At 45.1% G+C, this 20,645-nt stretch overlaps 1 protein-coding gene across 3 annotated transcripts in view; it reads left to right on the top strand.

The window, feature by feature from the left end:
- The window catches only part of NRG4 (neuregulin 4), an 80,152-nt gene extending 61,204 nt beyond the window's left edge, over positions 1–18,948 (top strand). Inside the window, exons 5-8 of one of the 3 annotated variants that reach the window (XR_008629186.1) lie at positions 3,419–3,568; positions 11,319–11,398; positions 14,495–14,583; positions 14,853–18,948. Coding sequence is in view for 2 of the 3 variants with exons in the window: in XM_055131037.1 (XP_054987012.1) it covers positions 3,419–3,568; positions 11,319–11,478 (310 nt within the window). In the remaining variant the exon portion in view is untranslated. Of the gene's footprint in view, positions 1–3,418; positions 3,569–11,318; positions 11,992–14,494 lie in introns of those variants that run through there. The other 2 variants (XM_055131038.1, XM_055131037.1) reach the window with 2 other exon arrangements.
- Positions 18,949–20,645: the final 1,697 nt, after the last annotated feature.

Raw genomic sequence — 20,645 nt, 5'->3', positions numbered from 1 at the left:
ATATGTAGTGTTTCCATGTTCAGGGCACTTGTAAACAGTGTTTTATTTGACTCTGATACTAGCCCTCTGAGACAGCTAACAGAGGTGTCATTTGATTTTAATCTTAGACAAGTTTAAGTGACTTGCCCAAGGTCACAGAGTCAAGCAGGAGAGTTGGACCCACCAAACCAGTTTTCTCTAGTTCACAGTCCAGTACATTTTCCTGAAATTAAATGGCTCTGTGCTTATTCACCTACATAAAACTTAGGTCTTTTCCTCTAAAGTGAAAACATACCTGGAATGCTATACAATGTAATTAATTTGTTTCCTGTCTCATATACTAAATATAGCTTCTGGGCTAAGGGCCATATTGATTCCTAGTGGTCATCAGCCAAAAAAACAAGATGTATGACTTGGCTTCTGCCTTTGGGAAGTTCTCACCTCCGCCTCTGATGAGCATCTACAACTTTCCCTCATTCATCTTTCACTTCCAGGAGGATGTGATGTGCCTGATCTTTAGTGCTTGTTAGTCATTTCAAGAGGAAGCATGGCTTTCTGCTGTGTAACAGTCTGTGCAGAAGTGAAGTCTAGAAATAATTCTGCAAGAGAGTCATAAAGAAATCAACGGCTCCTTGATTCTGTGTAAAATGCAGTGCCAGCGCCTTACCTTTCTTTCCTTTGCTTCAGCTATTCCTACCAAGTGTTTGTCCAGCTCTTCGTAATTTACCCTCGTTTACCCCTAACCAAGTTGGCTGCGTTTGCCTGAAAGTTGATATTTATGCAATAACCAAGGTCATATCTGGAGATTCGAAAGCACAATTCTTGCAAGGAAGGGCGCCTGCCTTGCATATGTGAGACTTTGAGTTGGATCCCGGGCCCCACAAAGTTAACCTGGAATCCTCATGCATACTCATGGTTGGGAAATGTTTACTTTAAGTAAATCTTAAGTCTTAAAACTCACTTTCATGGTTGCCCTTCTTCTTGGACAGCACCATACTAGGTGCGCAAACTTCTTGGGTTAACAACAGAGTATTCCAATTTCTTTTTGCCTTTCTCTTAGCTTCTGATTTGCTAGTTAAAAAATAACAAGACTTGTGTGTTGTGGACTTTGATTTCAGAGATACCATCAGATTTTTACTTTGCCACGAGACCATGTGTTTGTCCGGCCCTGCTGCATGGCAGAGCACACTGGGGTTAATGGGTTTCCTTGATCCACCTTTTTTCTGTTTGCTTAGATCATGACCTATATTTGTAGTCTCCCCTTGATTCCTTCCAACTCAGAGCCCCCCATTATCCAGATCAAACATTTCCAGTGTCATCAGACGAGCTGCTCATCTTCCTTAAAGTACACTCTTATCTAAATATGAACAGTCTTAAGAAATTGGAATGAGGTTATAGCTTTTTAAAAAATCATCTTTATTAGCAAGAATTATGCTGTCTTCTTTCAGGTCTTTCTTTAGGGTCCTACTTCTCCTTTGTTTTTAGTTTGGTTTATATATATTTTTTAATAATGAAAGCTGTGTCCCATATTCACATGGTTTCAAAACTTGAGATTTATTTTTAAATCGTGACAGTAAATTTTTCTGTACTGAAAGCTTTTCTTTAAAAACCTCCAGAAAGTCATAAATAATTGTTACTTACAGAATTCTATTTTTGTGAATAGGAGAAATGAGAAGAGTTTTTCTTTGTTACTTTAGAAATATTTCTGCAAACTAAATTTAGTTTTGGTGTTTTCTTATTAAATGTGTAGAGTAACCCTCCTTTGCTTGTCTTGTGATGATAATGTGTATTGATTTTTATGGCGGTTTCTGTGCTGGCTTTATTGTGCGTGCATGTAAGGGGGGGGTGTAATTTACTCCCCTTTTAGCATGTGGGATATGGGGCTAAAGGAGAATGAGAAGAATTCTTTTTATAAAAATCATTTTTCTCTCCACACTTAACCTTACTGACTTAAAACTGTTGGGGAGGGGGCTGAAACCATCACACAGTGATTAGGGCATTTGCCTTGCACACGGACGACCCAGGTTCAATTCCAAGCATCCCATATGGTCCTCCAAGCATTGCCAGGAGTAATTCCTGAGTGCATGAGCCAGGAGTAACTCCTGTGAAATGCCAGGTATGACCCAAAAAGCCAAAAACAAAGACAAACAAACAAACAAAAAACTGTGGGGGAAAGCATTTCTATTTAGTTGGATATAATTCCAATTTCTTCAGTATTTTCATCTCCATTTCAGTTTGCCACTCATATCCCATTTTGAAAATATTTCCTCAGCTGGAACGAGATGAAGAAGAGAATTTAGTAGAATAAGTATATCTCTACTTGTTAATACGAGCTTAGGGACTGCTTCAATAAGTAACAAGCCCCAAGTGTATGTATATACATATATATCATATGTGTTTTATGCAGAATTATTGTTAAGTGAAATTTACTTGATAACTTCTTGAGTTGCTTTGTAAATATTAGTGTATATTAAATTGCTGTACTCTTTTAATTGAAACTTTGAAATAATGAAATTGAATTTGTGCTAAACAGTGTCATTCTCATTAAGTCATACTGGTCTTTTTTAAAACAACCCTTTGAACATACTGACACAGTAAAAGTTAACTGGTAAATCCAAATATTATACAGATTAGTTGTCATGTAATTGTAAGAGCTAAAAGCAATTTACTATAAAATGGAAAAAATATATTCAAGGAAAGGTAAGTAATAACGTACAGAGTAGAACTTATGCTTTTTGGATCATACCTAGGTGATACTCAGGAGTTACTCCTGGCTCTACACTCTGGAATTACTGGTGGTGGTCTTGAGGGACCATAAAGGATGCAGGAGATTGAAGCCAGGTCACCAAGGCAAATGCCCTACCTGCCGTACAATCATTCTGGGCCAACTAGAACTATCTCAGGGTAGTTATAAGTAATTACCAGACTTTTCAGTTGCTAGAAACCAACAGCATTGAAGCCCAGGTTATGTCTATTCCATGGAGATCACTGCATATGCTGATCATTGAAAAATAGAAACTCTGCTGTTTATGAACATTTACCTATGTTAAAGGAAGAAAACAGTGAGGAAAAGGGATGATGATTTAATAGTGGGATTTGAACGGTCAGCACTGTTGAAGAAAAACACATTTAAAGCCACATCTACACAAGATAGAACCAACGCCAGATAAATTTGAGTTGAGTGTGGATACTACATCACTAAAAATCTAGAAGATAAAGGGACACAATACGCCATCACTTCCTGGAGCAGTCTATGAAGCAGTTTGAAAACCAGGAATGGGGACTGCAAAGACCAGACTTCATTCCTCTGGCTCTGTGAGTGCCGGGAAAGCACAGGAAAGTGTCTCCTTCCCCTCCAGGCCAGCTGGAAACCTTTTATTTTCTGTATTCGTTAATGGACTAGAGAATGCATTCTGTCCTCTGAAATTTTGTTCTGTAGATGCGTTGAAAACTATACAGGAGCGCGCTGTGAAGAAGTCTTTCTCCCGAGCACCAGCATTCAGACTAGAAGTGACCTGTCTGCAGCTTTTGTGGCCTTGACCCTTCTTCTAGGGACATTCATCATTGGAGCCCTCTACTTCCTTTGCAGGTAACGGAAATAGAAACAGGCCCCAAGAAGGAAAAGTAATGAACAGTCTAACACATCATTAATGTACTCTTTGGTTCTAGGTGTTTCTCCAGGGAGTGTTTTCTGTTTAGAGTGCTCTCCTTCATAGAGTGTCGGTTATGACATTATGACATTTCATTTTGAAAAGGATCTTAAACCATCTTTTATTTATTTATTTGGTTTGGGGTCACCCCCGGTAGTGCTCAGGCCTTATTCCCGGCCTGCGTCTGTGCATAGGGATCACTCCTGGCATGGCTTGGATGACACACATAGCGTATCAGGGATGGGACCTGGGCTGGGCACAGGCAGAGCAAGCATCCTACCCATTGTACAATCCAGCCCTGCTCATTATATTCTGAAATGTCCTATAACCATTCATTAACTGGAGTTGGTGGCTTAAAATCTAAAATCCCAGGGCCAGTTTTCCAAGTGAATTCTTTAAAAAAAAAAAAAAAAGGGAGGGGACGAATACACACAAAAGCACTAATACATGCTATGAGAATACTGATGTGTTCAATTTTCTGACCAGCATCTCTGTGTTACTCAAGCCCGCACAGACGCACACTCCCTGCCGGGGGTGGGGGAGGGTGGGGAGCTCCCCAGCACGTAGTCTTCTACCACTCAGCCTTCTGGAGACTATAAGTTGGGTCCGGGGCTGGCGGGACTGGTTCTGGGTGAGGCCCCCTCTTCCCAGTGGGGCCTTTGCTGGTGGCCCCCGTGGTATTTCTGCGCATGCACGGATAGAGCGTCACTATCGGACTTGCTTGCCAGGACATCAGATCAGCGCTTTGGACTCTGGTCACACCCTGAGGCCTCAGTGAACTTTCAATACCTCCACAAAAGCACCATCCCCAAATACTGTCACATTCAAGCCTATGTAGGGCCTCAATTTATGCTTTTAGGAGAGGGTGGTGAGCACAGTGTAATCGTTAACAGAGATCGTGCATTCATGCTCTGCGGAAAGGGGAAACCGATGGGGTTGGGCAGGTTTATCTCAAGGAATCATAGAGGACGATAGGTTCAAAGTCTAAAGAGTGCTGGGGGCCCAGAGCCACAGCCCACTGGGGTTCTATCCCCAGCACCCATATGGTCCCCTGAGCCCTGCCAGGAGTAAGCCCTGAGCACAGCTGGGTGTGGCCCCAAAATAAGAACAACTACTTAAAGAGAGAGAGAGACAGAGAGACAGAGAGAGACAGAGACAGAGAGACAGACAGAGAGACAGGGAGACAGAGAGAAAGGGGGGCAAAAGGTAAATAAAACTCTAGCGAGTAGATAGGCATACTGAAGACTCAAAGGAATATCAGTTTAAATCTGAACCATCTCCTGAGCAAATTTCTTTTTGCTCCAAGCCTTTATTTTATTAAAGCTTTAGACTGGATATGATCCACACCCCATCAAGGATAGCAATCTACAAAACAGTAGCATTACACTGCACTGTCGTTCCATTGTTCATCGATTTGCTCGAGCAGACACCAGTAACACCTCCATTGTGAGACTTATTACTGTTTTTTGGCATATCAAATATGCTCCAGGTAGCTTGCCAGGCTCTGCCATGCAGGCGGGATACTCTCAGTAGCCTGCTGGGCTCTCCGAGAGGGATGAAAGAATCAAACCTGGGTCGGCCATGTGCAAGGCAAATGCCCTACCCGCTGTGCTATTGCTCCAGTCAATAATAGAGGTGTGAAATCCAGCAATATATCTCAAGGGTCAATTCTTTGGTTTCTTTATGTCTTGGGCCACATCCTGCGATGCTCAGATGTGTACAGGTCAGGTTTTCATAGACTATGTCATTTTACTCATTCAGTTATGTGATCCTGTGTAAGAAAAATAGGGGGGGAAGTACATTTGGCCCAAGAGAAATCTAAATGATGAAAATCTATAATTTTGCTCAGAGACACCAACTCCTTCATTTCCTCCTGAGGGCCTCTTGTTGAAACTATTCCAGAATGTTCACATCTAAGAATTTCCAATGAGGGTAGGAACCGAGAGGCATGGTAAAGTAGGTGCTCAGCCCTCTGACCTCCTTTCCCTTGGTCTATCTCACTACTCGGGGAGCAGATGGCATTGAATTTGGGGCCACATCTGGCAGTGCCTGAGGGCTACTTGCTGCTCGGTGCTCAGGGAACCAGAGGACAGTGGGTACCAGAGCTTCCAGCTGGCCGACATCTGCTCCAGCCTGGTGTGTAAAACAGTAAACAAATAAAAATAAAGCAGAATAAAAACAGCTTAGTAGAGATATCCAGAATAATGTTTGCAGTGACCCAGACAAACTGATACATTAAATTAACTATGATGGAATGAAAAAAAGATTCACAGGTGAGTTTTACTCATGTATCCTACATATAAGAAGTTAGAGAAGTTAAAATTAAAAGGAGGGCAGAGAGATAGTGCAGTGAAGGATTAGGTGTTTGCCTTGCACCAGGTTTAAGCCAGGCCAACCAAGGCTCAATCCCAGGTACCCTGCATAGGCCCCTGAACCAAACAGAGGTGATCCTTGAGCACTGAGCCAGGAGTAAGTTCCAAGGACCATCAGATGAAGCCCAAAGACAAATTAGCAAAACAAATCCAGAAATGTACTTAAAAATGATCTTGGTATAAAATTAGGATATTTTTATTATTACATTTAATCTAATTTATGTTTTGATGAAGAAATATCTTTGACTTCAGTAAAAAGAAAAATAAACTGGGGCTGGAGGCGATAGTACAGCGGGTAGGGCGCTTGCTTTGCACGCGGCCAACCCAGGTTCTAATCCCAGCATCCCATATAGTCCCCTGAGCACCACCAAGGGTAATTCCTGAGTGCAGAGCCAGGAGTAACCCCTGTGCATCGCCGGGTGTGACCCAAAAAGCAAAAAAAAAAAAAAACTATTACCAAACTAAAAGAAAAATAATGTACAAAAAAATGTAAGCAAACAGCAGATATGAGTACTTGCTATGTAACAGGAGTATTGCAGAGCAGTTAAATCCTATTTTACAGTTATGCTTTTCTATGAAAGGCACTGACATTATTATTTAGCCTCGTGGAAGAAAACAAAGTTATTTCTTTGCCACAGAGCATGCCTCAGAATGAGTACTGGTATACTGAAGGTCTAACTATGAAAGACAGATTCTCATTAACACTTAAAGAGTAACTTTGTCTACTGGAGGTATAGATTTCTGAAATAATATTTTGTTTTTGTTTTTTGCTTTTTTTGGGTCACACCCAGCAATGCTCAGGGGTTACTCCTGGCTCATGCACTCAGGAATCACTCCTGGCGGTGCTTGGGGGACCATATGGGATGCTGGGAATCAAACCCGGGTCAGCTGCATGCAAGGCAAACGCCCTCCCCACTGTGCTATCACTCCAGCCCTGAAATAATATTTAAGGAATATAAGTTATGTAAATTTGTTTGTGCCCGCTAAGGAGGCAGGCTTAGAAAATGGGTGGGAAAGTACGGACATTGTGAGGGAAGGTCACACAGGTGGTGGGATTGGGGTTGGAACACTGAACACCTGAAACAACCTTGTAAATTACAGTGTTTAAATAAGATAATTTTTTTTTTTGCTTTTTGGGTCAGACCTGGCGATGCACAGGGGTTACTCCTGGCTCTGCACTCAGGAACCACTGCTGGTGGTGCTCAGGGGACCATATGGGATGCTGGGAATCGAACCCAGGTTGGCCGTGTGCAAGGCAAATGCCTTACCCACTGTGCTATCACTCCAGCCCCCAAGATAATTTTTTTAAAGAAAAGAATTATAAGTCAGGGCTGGAGTGATAGCACAGTGGGTAAGGCGTTTGCCTTGCACACAGCCAACCCGGGTTTGATTCCCAGCACCCCATATGGTCCTCTGAGCACCGCTAGGAGTAATTCCTGAGTGCAAAGCCAGGATTAACCCCTGTGCATCACCGGGTGTGACCCAAAAGTAAAAAAAAATTTAAATAAAAAAATTTAAAAAAGAATTATAAAGCATAAGTGTTGATGAATTTGACTACTCTTGAAAACATCTAGTTATCAAAAGTCATTATTTAAAAGACCAAGTTTTGGGGTTGGAGCGATAGCACAAAGGGTAGGGTGTTTGCCTTGCATGCGACCGACCCGGGTTCGATTCTCAGCATCCCATATGGTCCCCCGCCCCCCGCCCCAGTATCACCAGGAGTAATTCCTGAATGAGCCAGGAGTAACCCCTGTGCATCGCCCAGTGTGACCCAAAAAATAAATAAATAAATAATAAATAAAATAAAAGACCAAGTTTCAAAGTTGTGGCATGAAGTTTATATGTGTGTGTGTATATATATATATATGCACATATGTACATATTTTGAGTATATCAGCAATGATATAAAACAATAAGAAAAATGTAGCCCCATGGTCAGAGATGTAGCTCAGGCTGGGGAGATGCTCATTGGGCTGGAGGACTTGTTGCTTGAAGGAGGCCCTGGGTCCCATATGCGTGGTGCCCACCCCCCCCCACTCTTCCCTTCTGACAGGCACCATGCCAGGAGTATCCCACGAGGACTGCCAGGTTTAGCTAAAAACAAAAGAGAGATGCAGCTCACGAGCGAGAGCACATGCTTTGAATGTGTGGGGTTCAGGGTTCCACCCTGGACACTGCATGATCCCCTAAGAAGTACCCTAAGCTTTGCCAGGAGCCGTCCACCCCTCACACAAACAAGTAAAAGGCAAATATCTTGATAATAGCACTGTACCACTGTTGTCCCATTATTCATCGATTTGCTCAAGTGGGCACCAGTAACATCTCCATTGTGAGACTTGTTGTGACTGTTTTTGGCATATCGAATACACCACGGGTAGCTTGCCAGGCTCTGCCGTGCAGGTGGGATACTCTCGGTAGTTTGCCAGAGTCTCTGAGAGGGACGAAGGAATCAAACCCAGGTCAGCCTCATGCAAGGCAAACGCCCTACCTGCTGTGCTATCCCTCCAGCCCCATCTTGATAGTGGGAAAAATAATTGAAATATTTGGGAAGTTTTCTCGGTGAGAAAGAAATAAGATCCTAACATTCTCACAAAAATAACTTCCTTGAATAATTTTCAGACAGGGTAGCAAAACGTTTGGTTGTGTTTACTTTTTTCATTTTTGAGTCACACTACCAACAGAGCTATTTTCACTTGTTATGGCCTGTGTATCAATGCCAAGAATCAGGTTAATTTGAAAAATTACATGTGGCTATTGCTTATGGACTCAGGACGTGGATGTCTGGGCTCTCACATGCTAAGTAATATATTTGTCAGAAATGAGATGCTTTCAAGAACAAGACCAAGTGCTTGCTCACTGTCACCGTATTTATGTCCATTAGTGGTTGGAATTGCTCTAGGCTGTGGGACTTTTGAGATTTGGTAATTAATGAGTTCTGTCTTTGAATGGAACTCAGTCAGAGCCCACTCAGGCAGAAATCCATGCCAGAATCAATAGTGTCTTAGGAGGAGGAACCACTGTGTTAGAGAACATTACAGCTTTTCATTTGACTGTGGTGAAAGTGGTTTTGAACCCATTTTCATTAATGAAGTACTGGAGAATGAATACGCTGGGGAAAAAATGAAAAGTGGATTTCAAAATCTTCCTTCATACTACGTGTGGGTTGTCTTTTTTTCCCCATTGTTATTGTTGTTGCCACGTCCAAGGGTTGCAACACATTTATTTGGTTGTGCTGAAAGGTGTGTGGGGGGGGGAGGGAAGGGTGTCATACTGGTTTTGGCAGCCAATCCATGCAGGCAGCACAGGGGATCAAACTGAAGGCCTCACACAAGCTGGATAGGAGCTCTCCCAACTAAGTCACACCTCCAGCACCTTCCCTTCCCCACAGGTACTTTCTGTGGTTGTTCTGTTATCAGCATCCAAATGCAGTTACCACAGTAGATGATGGTAGGACCAAAAGTATGAGGTGCAGCCTTGATTTTTTTTTAATTGAATCCCTGTGAGTTATACAGATACAAAGTTGTTCATGATTGGGTTTCAGTCATACAGTGTTCCAACACCCATCCCTCCACCAGTGCATATTTCCTGCCACCAGTGTCGCAGTTCCCTCCTGCCACCACGCTCCCCTCCCCCAGCCTGCCTCTATGGCAGGCACTTTTCTTCTCTCTCTCTCTCTCTCTCCTTCCCCCCCTGCTCCCCCCCACATACACAAATATTCTTAGTCATTATGGCAATAAAAAAAAAACATTGTAGGGGCTGGAGCGATAACACAGCAGGTAGGGCGTTTGCACACAGCTGACCCGGGTTTGATTCCCAGCATCCCATATGGTCCTCTGAGCACCACCAGGGGTAATTCCTGAGTGCAGAGCCAGGAGTAACCCCTGTGCATCGCAGGGTGTATCCCGAAAAGCAAAAGCAAAAAACAAACAAACGAACAAACAAAAAAACATTGCAGGGGCTGGAGCAATAGCACAGCAGGTAGGGCATTTGCCTTGCACGTGGCCAACCCGGGTTCGATTCCCAGCATCCCATATGGTCCCCTGAGCACTGCCAGGGGTAATTCCTGAGTGCATGAGCCAGGAGTGACCCCTGAGCATCGCTGGGTGTGGCCCAAAAAGCAAAAAAAAATATTGCAATTGAAAAGTTATCATATATATCACTTTACCTCCTTTCAGCATTGTTTTTGTCCAGACTAGACTCGTAATTTCCAAGTATCATTATCATAGTGGTCCCTTTTCTGTCCTAATTCCCCAGTACACACACACACACACACACGGCATGCTTCCAACCATGGACAGTACTCCTAGCCCTTGTTTCCACTGTCCTTGGGTATTCGTCTCATATTGTATTAAGTCCCACAACTGAGAACAATAATTTTGTGTCTGTCCCTCTTCTTCACTTAGTAGAGGTGCAGCCTTTAAATGCATGTTTTGATACATTTTTATTTTGTTTTGCTGGAGAGACAATTCAGAAGCTGAGGCATTTGCCTGGCACATGGATGACCTGGATTCAATCCTCAGCACCATATATGGTCCCCCCCAAGTGCTACCAGCAGTGATCCTTGAGCATTGCTGGGTACAGCTCATACCCAAAGCCCCCTTCCCGCCAAAATATATGTTTTTAAGGGGCTGACAAGATAGTACATGGGTTAAGAAGCTTGCTCAGCCAGCCTGGGTCCTCTTATGGTCCCCCAAGTCCTGCCAGAAATGAATACAGAGCCAGGAGTAAGCCCTGAACACTGCTGGGTGTGGTCCCCAAACCCAAGCAATAAAAATAAGAACAAATAAGAAGTCCTGTTCTTAAAAATGCCATGAGTGGGGCTGGAGGAATAGCACAGCGGGTAGGGCGTTTGCCTAGCACATGGCTGACCCGGGTTTGATTCCCAGCATCCCATATGGTCCCCTGAGCACCGCCAGGGATAATTCCTGAGTGCAGAGCTAGGAGTAACCCCTGTGCATCACCAGATGTGACCCAAAAAGCAATAAATAAATTAGTTAATTAAAATGCCATGAGTAAAATAGCTGTCCAAAGCCACACAAGGCACAGGAGGGTCCCAACTAATAATATAATCAGCTTCTTAAACAAAAGAACAGAATAGCATTCTTCTAAAAATGCAGCTGCTCTGGAAAGGGAAAAAGACTAAATGGCATCCCAGGCCTCAGACGTCCCCAGGTACCCACCTGTGCCAGGAGAAGGGTAAATGACACACGGACAGCCGTGTAACTGCAGGGACTGTAGAAGCAGCATTGGGGCTCTCCCTGCTCTTGTGATGGCCCGTGTCCCAGCACTGTGCACTTCTCTCCTCTCTTGCCATTAGGAGAGGCCCCCTTCAGAGGACCACCTCCCTGCGCGACGATGTCATCCTGGCAGAGATGAGCGGCAGCAGCGCCCACCATGGTGAGTGGATGTCACCCCAGCACCCACTGCTCTGCAGCTGCTACGGGAGGGCGGGGCTCCCTGCAGAGAGCTGGCTCTGAGCGGAAAGGCTGACCACCAAATTGGCCCGAGTTCCCCTTTTCTTTGTTCGGGCTTTTGTTTCTTTGGAGAATCCCATCTGGCGGTACTCAGGGCTGACTCTTGCTCTGTGTTCAGGGATCATTCCTGCTAGACTTAGGGGAGCGAGTGTGGTACTGGGGATGGGACCAGGGTCAACTGCATGTCTATCTCTCTGGCTGCCTATGTACCCTTTTGTGTTGTTGTTATTGCTTCTGGGTCAAACCCGGTGATGTGCAGGGGTTATTCCTGGCTTTGCAGGAATCACTCCTAGCAGTGCTCAGGGAACCATACGGGATGCTGGGAATCGAACCCAGGTCGACCACATGCAAGGCAAATGCCCTACCCACTGTACTGCTGCCTCTAGCACCGATGAACCCTTTTTCACCTGAAAGTAAATCACCTATTAGCAGTCTGACATCAGTCATCCTTGTTCCCCAAAATAAAGCAATTTCCTTCTATCCATCCATCCTTCCTTCCTTCCTTCCTTCCTTCCTTCCTTCCTTCCTTCCTTCCTTCCTTCCTTCCTTCCTTCCTTCCTTCCTTCCTTCCTTCCCTCCTTCCTTCCTCCTTTCCTTCCTTCTTTTTCTTTCTTTCCCTCCCTCCCTCCCTCCTTCCCTCCCTCCCTACCTCCCTCCCTCTCTTTCCTTCCTTCCTTCCTTTCTTTCTTTCTTTCTTTCTTTCTTTCTTTCTTTCTTTCTTTCTTTCTTTCTTTCTTTCTTTCTTTCTTTCTTTTTCCTTCCATCCCTCCCTTCCTTCCTTCTTTCTTTCCTTCCCTTCTCTTTCTTTCTTAGTTTTGGGTCACACCTGGCATTGCTCAACGGTTACTCCTGACTCTTCACTCAGGAATTACTCCTGGCATGCTCAGGGGTCCATATGGGATGCCGGGGATCGAACCTGGGTCGGCCGTGTACAAGGCAAATACCCAACCCACCATACTATTGCTCTGGCCCAAACCACATTTTCTAAGCACCTCCCAGTGTTGGCAATAGCGAGCTACATGTACAGAAGGGGTTGGTTTCTTCCGAAGGAATCTGAAGGGAGCTGCTCTGTAAGGAAGAAGACGACCTAGGCAAGACTTGGGGAAATGCGAACTGCAGACCAGTTAATGTTTGAAAGTGTCTTTAGGCTTCTGCTTTTGGCCAAGAAGAAATGACCAGGGCTTTACTCCCTACTGATAACCATTACTGAAAAATAAATAAGTAAGTAAATAAGTAAACAAACAAACAAACAAATAACTAAATAAATGACATCCCACAGAAAACTGTGGCTTTTAAGACGGGGAGGTCAAAAAGGCTGACGAGCAGGAATCCTGAGAGCAGATTCCAACAGAGGGAGCCAGGTTGCCACAATGCATGCAGAGACTGAGTTTCTGGGTGCTGGCAAGATGGGGCCCAGGCTGAGCCTGGCCAGCTCCCTGAATCGAGAATCAAGCTAAGAGCCAAGCTAAGAATCAAGTTAAGAGTCCAGAAAGGTCAAGGTGGCTAGAGTTCCCTGGCTGGAAGCAGAAGCTTTTCGAGACATAAAGAGAGGCAGGTCTGGGGACCCATTGAGGGTTCGAGAGGTTAGCAAGGAGATCTGAAAGGATTAGCAGTACCCAGAAAGCACACAGGGCCAGGAAGAGTGCTTACCACAATAACACACTGAGACCCTGCCCCTCGATGTTCTGAGGGCATTGGGTAGAGCCCCCAGTCACGGGGAACAGATTTAGCGTGCCCAGTCCTCAATGACAAACCTGTAAGGAGTCAAAAGAATCAAAATTATACCCAAGTAGTTTAACTGTGTCCCTGGCCATAACTTAGGAACAAACTAAGTACAGTACTTGGCAGATAAATCTTACCTCTCACCTCCGACTGCCAACAATCAGCCTTAGGACTTCATGCAGCTAAAGTCCTTCATAAAAAGCACCACATAGAACAAAAGACCAAAAGTACATGACCGTCTTATTAGATTCGAAATGGTATTTGACAGAGGTCAACATCCAGTCATAATAAAAATCTCTCAACCAAATAGCAGAAGAAAAAAGGCCCCAGAATGGCTAAAATCTCAATCAGTGGGGAGAACTGAAAGCTTTTCTTGAAGATCCAGCACAAGGTGATGCGCCCTGTGCCCAGTCCTCAGGGTTGTACTAAAAAGCCCCTGGCCGGCAAGTGGCTTGAGCCCTGGGTTGGCCTAGACTGAGCTTCCGAAATTCCTTCTACTTAGCAATCACCCTTTTTGTTTGTTCAGTTTTTGGTTTTGGTGTTTAAGCCACACCTAGCAGTGCTCAGGGGTCTCCTAATAGGCTTAGAGGTCAAACTCAGGGTGGTGGCATGAAAGGCAAAATACCAGCTATACAATTATGCAATTGCTCTGGCCCCCTGGAACTTCTTTTTGTCCGAGAAATTTTTATGTGACTCTGGGTCTACAGACACACGAGACATTTACTGATCATCACATATTTATTTATTTATTTTTGGCTCTTTGGGTCACACCTGGAGATGCTCAGGGGTTACTCTTGGCTCTGTACTCAGGAATTACTCCTTGCAGTGCTGGGGGACCATATGGAATGCTGGGACTTGAACCCAGGTTGGCCACATGCAAGGCAAATGTCCTACCCATTGTACTATTGCTCCAGCCCCATACATTTATTTTCAAAAGTTTTTTTTTTTCTTAAGTTACCCATATGGGGCCACAGCACCAGTGTATACCACCAGTGGCTCACACTTGGCTGTGACTTCATTCATGTTGCTGCACCAGCATGTGAAGAAGCAGAGGCAGGAAGACAGGAAAGGCAGAGAAGGGCGCTTCTCCCCTGAATGGCAACACCAATGCCACCCTCTGTGTTCCAAAGCTTGTTGGAGAGCAAGGCTGGGAATGTTCTAGGCTAGTTCACATCAACCCTTCACATTGCAAACAGAAGGGGCAGGTTCCACAGGGCATGAGAGATGTGGATGACTAGGGTGGCTGAGCCTAGGAAAACCCAAGTGGCAAAAACGTCTTCATTCGTGTTTTGCCCAGGTCACGGAGAACAGTGAAGAACTAACTGTCCGAAGGAATGAAATCGTTGCTTCTGCTTATAAAGGTAGAAAATAAAAACACACCAGCAGGTGAGTGGAAAGATTCAGCCCTTCTGTCCCCACCCCCAGTAAGGCATCAGTCAGCACATGGCTGGAAGGCGATGGGGCTTTCTGGCTCAGGGACAGAACTGGGGGTCAGTGGGGTGGTGGGTAGGATGCCAGTATTTCAGACACTGCATTACTTCACATGTTATTTTTTCCCCATCAAATCAGAGACAATTTTTTTCCCTCACAACCCAACAGGAACTCTCAGTAATATATGCGGATCCCAAGTAAGGAATGGTGGAAATTTTTTCCAGGTGAGGAGCGGGCACGTTTCATGTAGACGTCCAACTTTGCATGATGGGAAGCTGCCCGGGGAAGCTGCCAAGTTGATGAAAAAGCTGTGAAGTCATTTCACCTCTTGATTGGAAAAGCACAGATTGATGAAGGCTACCTCACTGTTTGTATTGGTGAAACGGTTTTTCTTAGAAAAGGAGAAAGAAAAACAGCGCAAGCACCCAAGACTCCAGAGGTCAAGCCAATTAATTAGTGCAAACAACCCGCAGGAATTGAGGAGGGCTGTTTGTGTTACTGCTTGGTACCCAAAGCTCCAAACCCATTCTCCTCAGAAAGATGGCCATCTTTGGAGCGAGGTTTTGCAGAATATGGACTTCTCAGCAGGGGCAGTAAACCAGTGTGGGTGGAGCAGAGCGCTGGAATTGCCCTCTCTTTTTCCTGTGATGTGGCTCTTAAGCAGAACGGTGAGGTGGCTTTCGAGACATGGAAAGAGGCAGCTGTGAAGCAGTTGTTGGGCAGATGAGCAAACCCTGGCTCCGTGGCCAGTCTATGAACCTTACCCAGCCTGACCCCCGCCCCCCATCCTGGCTTCTGGCCCGTCCTGAGTGGGCACCCTGTGTTCCAGCGATCTGAAGGTGGTGTTCTTGTCCTGTTCTCACTATTTCTCTGGGGATGACGATGTTCACTGGGGTTTTCATAGGTAGACTGTGTTGAGGGGGATTCGGCGGCAGGGCTGCAGCTGGTGATGCTCAGAAAGGCATGTGGTCTTGCACACACCCTAACCTCTGTATGTGCTCCCCAGTTCCCACAGGTCGCCTTTTATTACGGTGGTTTTGGATTTTGAGCCACACCCTGCTGTGCTCAGGGATCACTCCTGGTGATGCTCGGAGGACCACAGGCAGTGTCAGGGATTGAACCCCCTGGGATGCATATTGTACTACTGTCTGCCGTACTACTAGCCCTGGAGCCCCCTATGATCCCCGGCATTTCTACTGTTAATAATGTGACTTTCTCCTACTTCTCCTGAATGAGTGTTTTTTTAAAAAAAATCTAAGAGTACTGCTATTTATTCATCTACTCATTAAGATGATGGAAGCAGGCATGAACTTCGCATTACTTTTTTAAAAATTTTTACATTTTTAAAGATTTTTCAGAAAGTTCTTCACAATTGTTTACATTCAATATTTCAACACCAATCCCACCACCATTGCACCTCCTCACCACCCATTACTTTGAATCTTCCACCACCACCCTCCAGCCTACCCCTTAGGCAGATGCTAAATAATTTTGTATTGCTTGCCATGAATAGTATGAGGTGTCACAGGGCCACGAAAATGAAATTCCACATGCTCCTGGAATTCTAAAGCTTTTCAAAATCTCGGTTCTGGAGGCATCTCTGGCGTGCTGCTCTCTTCCGAGATTCATTTTTGAGCCTCTGAATCATGACCGTTAATGTGTTTAAATGGCGCCCAGAGGCAGTTCTTGGGTATAATTGCCAGGAAACTGGAAGGACGGGGAGGTGGGGGTAGGTCGCCCATCCCTGACTTCATGAAGCCTGGAGTTTTCAGTCACTGGTCCTGCATACCTGGGATTTTTTAGCGTATTCATTCTCATGTACAGGGCGCTTGGGATGAGCCTGTGAAGGTCAGCTATGAGTGTGGTGGAGATTGGGTTCTGGAGGTTTTCGGCTGCCAGGGTTCATTTGAGTTAATGATGTTTGTATCATAGACTTTTGAATTTTGTGAAATTCTTTGATCATTGTGTTTTTTTCCCCATTTCCCCATCTATTCTGCTAATGTAGTATTTTTGATTTTTCATCTTTGCATTACAGGAATCATTCCACTTGGTCAAAGTGTATAATACTCTTGAGTTTGCTGGTTGAATTCAGTTTGCTATTTTTGTTTTGGGGCCACACCCAGCAGAATTCAGGGCTTACTCCTGGCTCTGCACTCAGGCAGGGATCACTCCTGGTGAGACTCAGGGGGCTGTATGAGTTGCCAGGGATTGAACCAGGGCTGGCCATGGGCAAGGCAAGCACCTGACCCACTATATTATTGCTCTGGCCCCTGCTAATATTTCTAAGGTGCCTCTATTAATATTTATGAGGTATCTTGGTAGCTTCTTTCTAGTGCTGTTTCTCTCACTTTGGTATCCTTGTAATGCTGGCTGTGTAGAATGAGTTAGCAAGTGTCCCCTTCTTTTGAAATTTTCAGAAATTTGAAAAGGACTGATACTATTTTCTAAATGTTTGGCAGAGGGCCAGAGAGCTAGCTCAACAGGCTTAGCACATGCTTTGCATGTAAGAGACCCAGCTTCAAGCCCCAATTATCACATGGTCCCCCCAGCACCATGGGGAGCAACTGAGCACAGAGCTAGGAAGGAGCCCCTGAGCACTGCCACGGGTGGCACCAAAACATCACAAACCATAAATGTTCGGTAGGATTCACCAGTGGAGCAGTTTTCTTCGTTGGAAAGTTTATTAATGATCCCATTCTCTTCCGGCTTCCATAGATGCCTTATTTATTTTGCAGTGCTAGGGACTGAACCCAGGGCCTCCCACATGCACGTCAAGTGCTGTGACACTGAGCCACATTCCCAGTGCTCATAATACTCTAGTTTTGTTTGGGAATCACACCCAGCCATGCTCAGTGTGCCGGGTCACATGGGCCCTAACCACTGTTCCATCTCCCAGCCCCGTCATACAAATGTCTCTGAAAGAAATATTCTGGAGTCAGGGAGGTAATCCTAAGGGCTGGAGTACGTGCTCTGCATGAGGCCTGGTCTGATTCCCATTGTCACAAGATTCCCTGAGCTCCACTGGGTATGACCAAGAACACAGATATGAATGTACAGATACATGCCCCATACACTCAATTCCAAATATTAAGTGAAGTTTATTGGCTTATACCAATGCTTTCTACTTTACAGGTGCATGTTTTGTAACTTCTCAGTTGCGTGTGGCAGTAAGGAAATATATTTTTAAAAATGTCTTGCAAATATGTAATTCTCTGTATTGAGCTGATATTAAAATAACTTCTGGTAATACACTGTGGGTGTTCATTTTCTTCACTTAACAAGAGTGGTGTTATTAATGTTCCTTTAGGATTTTCATTGAGCTGACTTACCCATTTTCTACAAATGAAAATCAAGTCAGTTGTCTACAAGTCTCACCATTTTTCATCAAGAGGACTGAGTCTTCGGTTTCCATGAAAAGTAAATTCATGGTGGTACTGATATGGGTTAGTCTGTGGGCTAACAACATGCTAAAAGTATGACTGCAGATTGGTTTGTAAAAGTTTACTTTGCAAGTTCATTTGTGTTAAACTGTTTTTGTTTGGGGGCTGCATCTGGTGGTGCTCACTTACTCCTGGTGGGACATAGGGGACAATATTTGGTACCAGGGATCAACTCTAGGTTGGCTATTTTGTAGGGCAAGTGCCTTAATTCCTGTACTCTCTCTCCAGCCCGTTCGATTTACAATAGAAACTAAAGCAAAGGGGCGAGAGCGATAGCACAGTGGGTAGGGCGTTTGCCTTGCACGAGGCCAACCTGGGCTCGATTCCCAGCATCCCACATGGTCCCCCGTGCACCGCCAGGAGTAACCCCTGTGCATCACCAGGTGTGACCCAAACAACAACAATAACAACAAAAAAACTAGAGCAAAACTTTGGCTGTCTGCCCTATGTGTGCTGAGAAGCTGGAGAACCTGCTGGTGAGCAGGCTGAGGCACAGCTGAGAGAAGGAAGTGGCCCCACTGGCCCCCATGCCCAGTGCCCAGTTATGCGGCCAGACCATGGCTTTTCTTCCTTCTTCCTTATGTTGTTGCTGGGCTGGTTAAAGGCTTCAGCTGAATGGGTGAAAGGGATGAAGAGAAGATCCTTGAAGCAAACTGCAGCAACGTTTTGCTGTGCGTATAAAAAGGAAGCCGGTGATGCCAGGATTAGGTGAACTGTCCCTTCCAGGTGCTCCCCCTGGAGAGGCACTCCTGTGTCGAGACACTCAGGGCCCATCCCGACTTCTCTGGGCCCCGGGGAACATTACCAACCAGGACACTGATTTGCCGTTTCAAGGAATTTAGTGTTTTCAGCTGAAACAGGATGCTAGGGTGATTTTGAAAAATGTGTGGCTTGTGGGCCACAACTGGCTGTGCTCAGGGTATTCTCCTGGTGGGGCTTAGGGGGCCATATGTGGTGCTGGGGACTGAACCCAGCTGGCCGTGTGCAAGACAGTCTACTATCCTTTCCTATTGCTCCAGTTCCCAGAAGTCTGCTGATGCCCGCTTTTTTTGGTAAGACAAGTCTTTCAACGTTAGGTAAATTATTTATTCTAACTCTGCTAAACTGCGGCTCCCGTACATGTCATGTCAAGGCCCAGAGCGACAGGACAGCTCCATCCATTTGACTCTTTATTTCTTTTATTTTTTTTTTGCTTTTTGGGTCACATCTGTCGATGCACAGGGGTTACTCCTGGCTCTGCACTCAGGAATTACTCCTGGCGGTACTCAGGGGACCATATGGGATGCTGGGAATCGAACCGGGTCAGCCGCGTGCAAGGCAAACGCCCTACCTGCTGTGCTATTGCTTAGCCCCTGATTCTTTATTTCTTTTGGGTCAGTTACTTTCTTTTATTTGACCCCCGGATTATAACCACCTTGTTGCCAAATGAATTTATGGTTCATAACAAGCCCCAGCTATGAGAAAGGAACCTGAATTAGTAATCCCTACTGTTGTGTGAAAAAAACAGCCTGTAACCCTCTCCTTTACAAAGTCATAACCTTTTATATTAACATTAACTTGAAAAATTGTCCAACTATCAATATTTAAAAAATCCCTTTCCAAGTTTGGAGGGACAGTACAATGGGTAAGGCATTTGTGTTAGACAGTACAGTGGCTAACCCAGGTTCAATCCCTGAGCACCACCAGGTGTGGCCCAAAACTGAGGGGCCTGAGAGGTAGGGCTAGGGATTAAGGTGTCTGCCTTGCATATATTCAGCTCCCAGTTTGATTCCTGACCCTACATATGGTACCCTAAGCACAACCAGGTGTGGCTCCCCCAAGAAAAAAACATTAATACATTAGCCCGGCAAGCTACCGAGAGTATCTTGCCTGCACGGCAGAGCCTGGCAGGCTACCCGTGGTGTATTTGATATACCAAAAACAGTAACAACAAGTCTCACACTGGAGATGTTACTGGTGCCCATTCAAGCCAATTGAGCAATGGGATGACAGTGACATTTGACTTTACTTGCCTTACAGATCTTCTACTGTCCTATTTGAACCACTGGTGGAAAATATCATACAGTAGCAGCTGGTAGGACACTTGCCTTGCAAGCAGCCATTCTGGGTTCAATCCCCAGTACCCCATAAGGTCTCCCGAGTCCACAAGGAGTGATCCCTAAGCGCAGAGCAAGGAATAAATCCTAAGCACAGATGGATGTGGTCCCAAAGCAAAACAACAACAAAAAAGTGCCACCCATTAGTTTACTGTATGAGGGGGAATATGCTAATAAAGACCTGGGGGAAAATGACACTCATTTCTGTCTCATCAGACAGGCCACAGGCAGACAGTTATGGCCCGACACTGAGATACGGCACCCCAGGAGCCTTCTGTGTGATGCCGGTCACCTGCAGATCCACTGACAGCAGCAACAAGGTCAAGTGAGGCCCACGCAGTGTCCTTTCCCCTCACACTGCCCTGGCCAGAGCACAGGCTCCTGCGAGGGAGATGGGCAAGCTGGCTGCAAAGAAACTCATTTCTAATTCATCTGCATTAGAAACTCGAAATTCATTCCATGGGGAATCAAGACCAACTCT

This window comes from Sorex araneus, chromosome 3, assembly GCF_027595985.1.
Source record: "Sorex araneus isolate mSorAra2 chromosome 3, mSorAra2.pri, whole genome shotgun sequence".
Taxonomy (NCBI): Eukaryota; Metazoa; Chordata; class Mammalia; order Eulipotyphla; family Soricidae; genus Sorex; species Sorex araneus.
The sequence above is the reverse complement of the archived record's forward strand: the minus strand, read 5'-3'. Positions and strand labels throughout refer to the sequence as shown.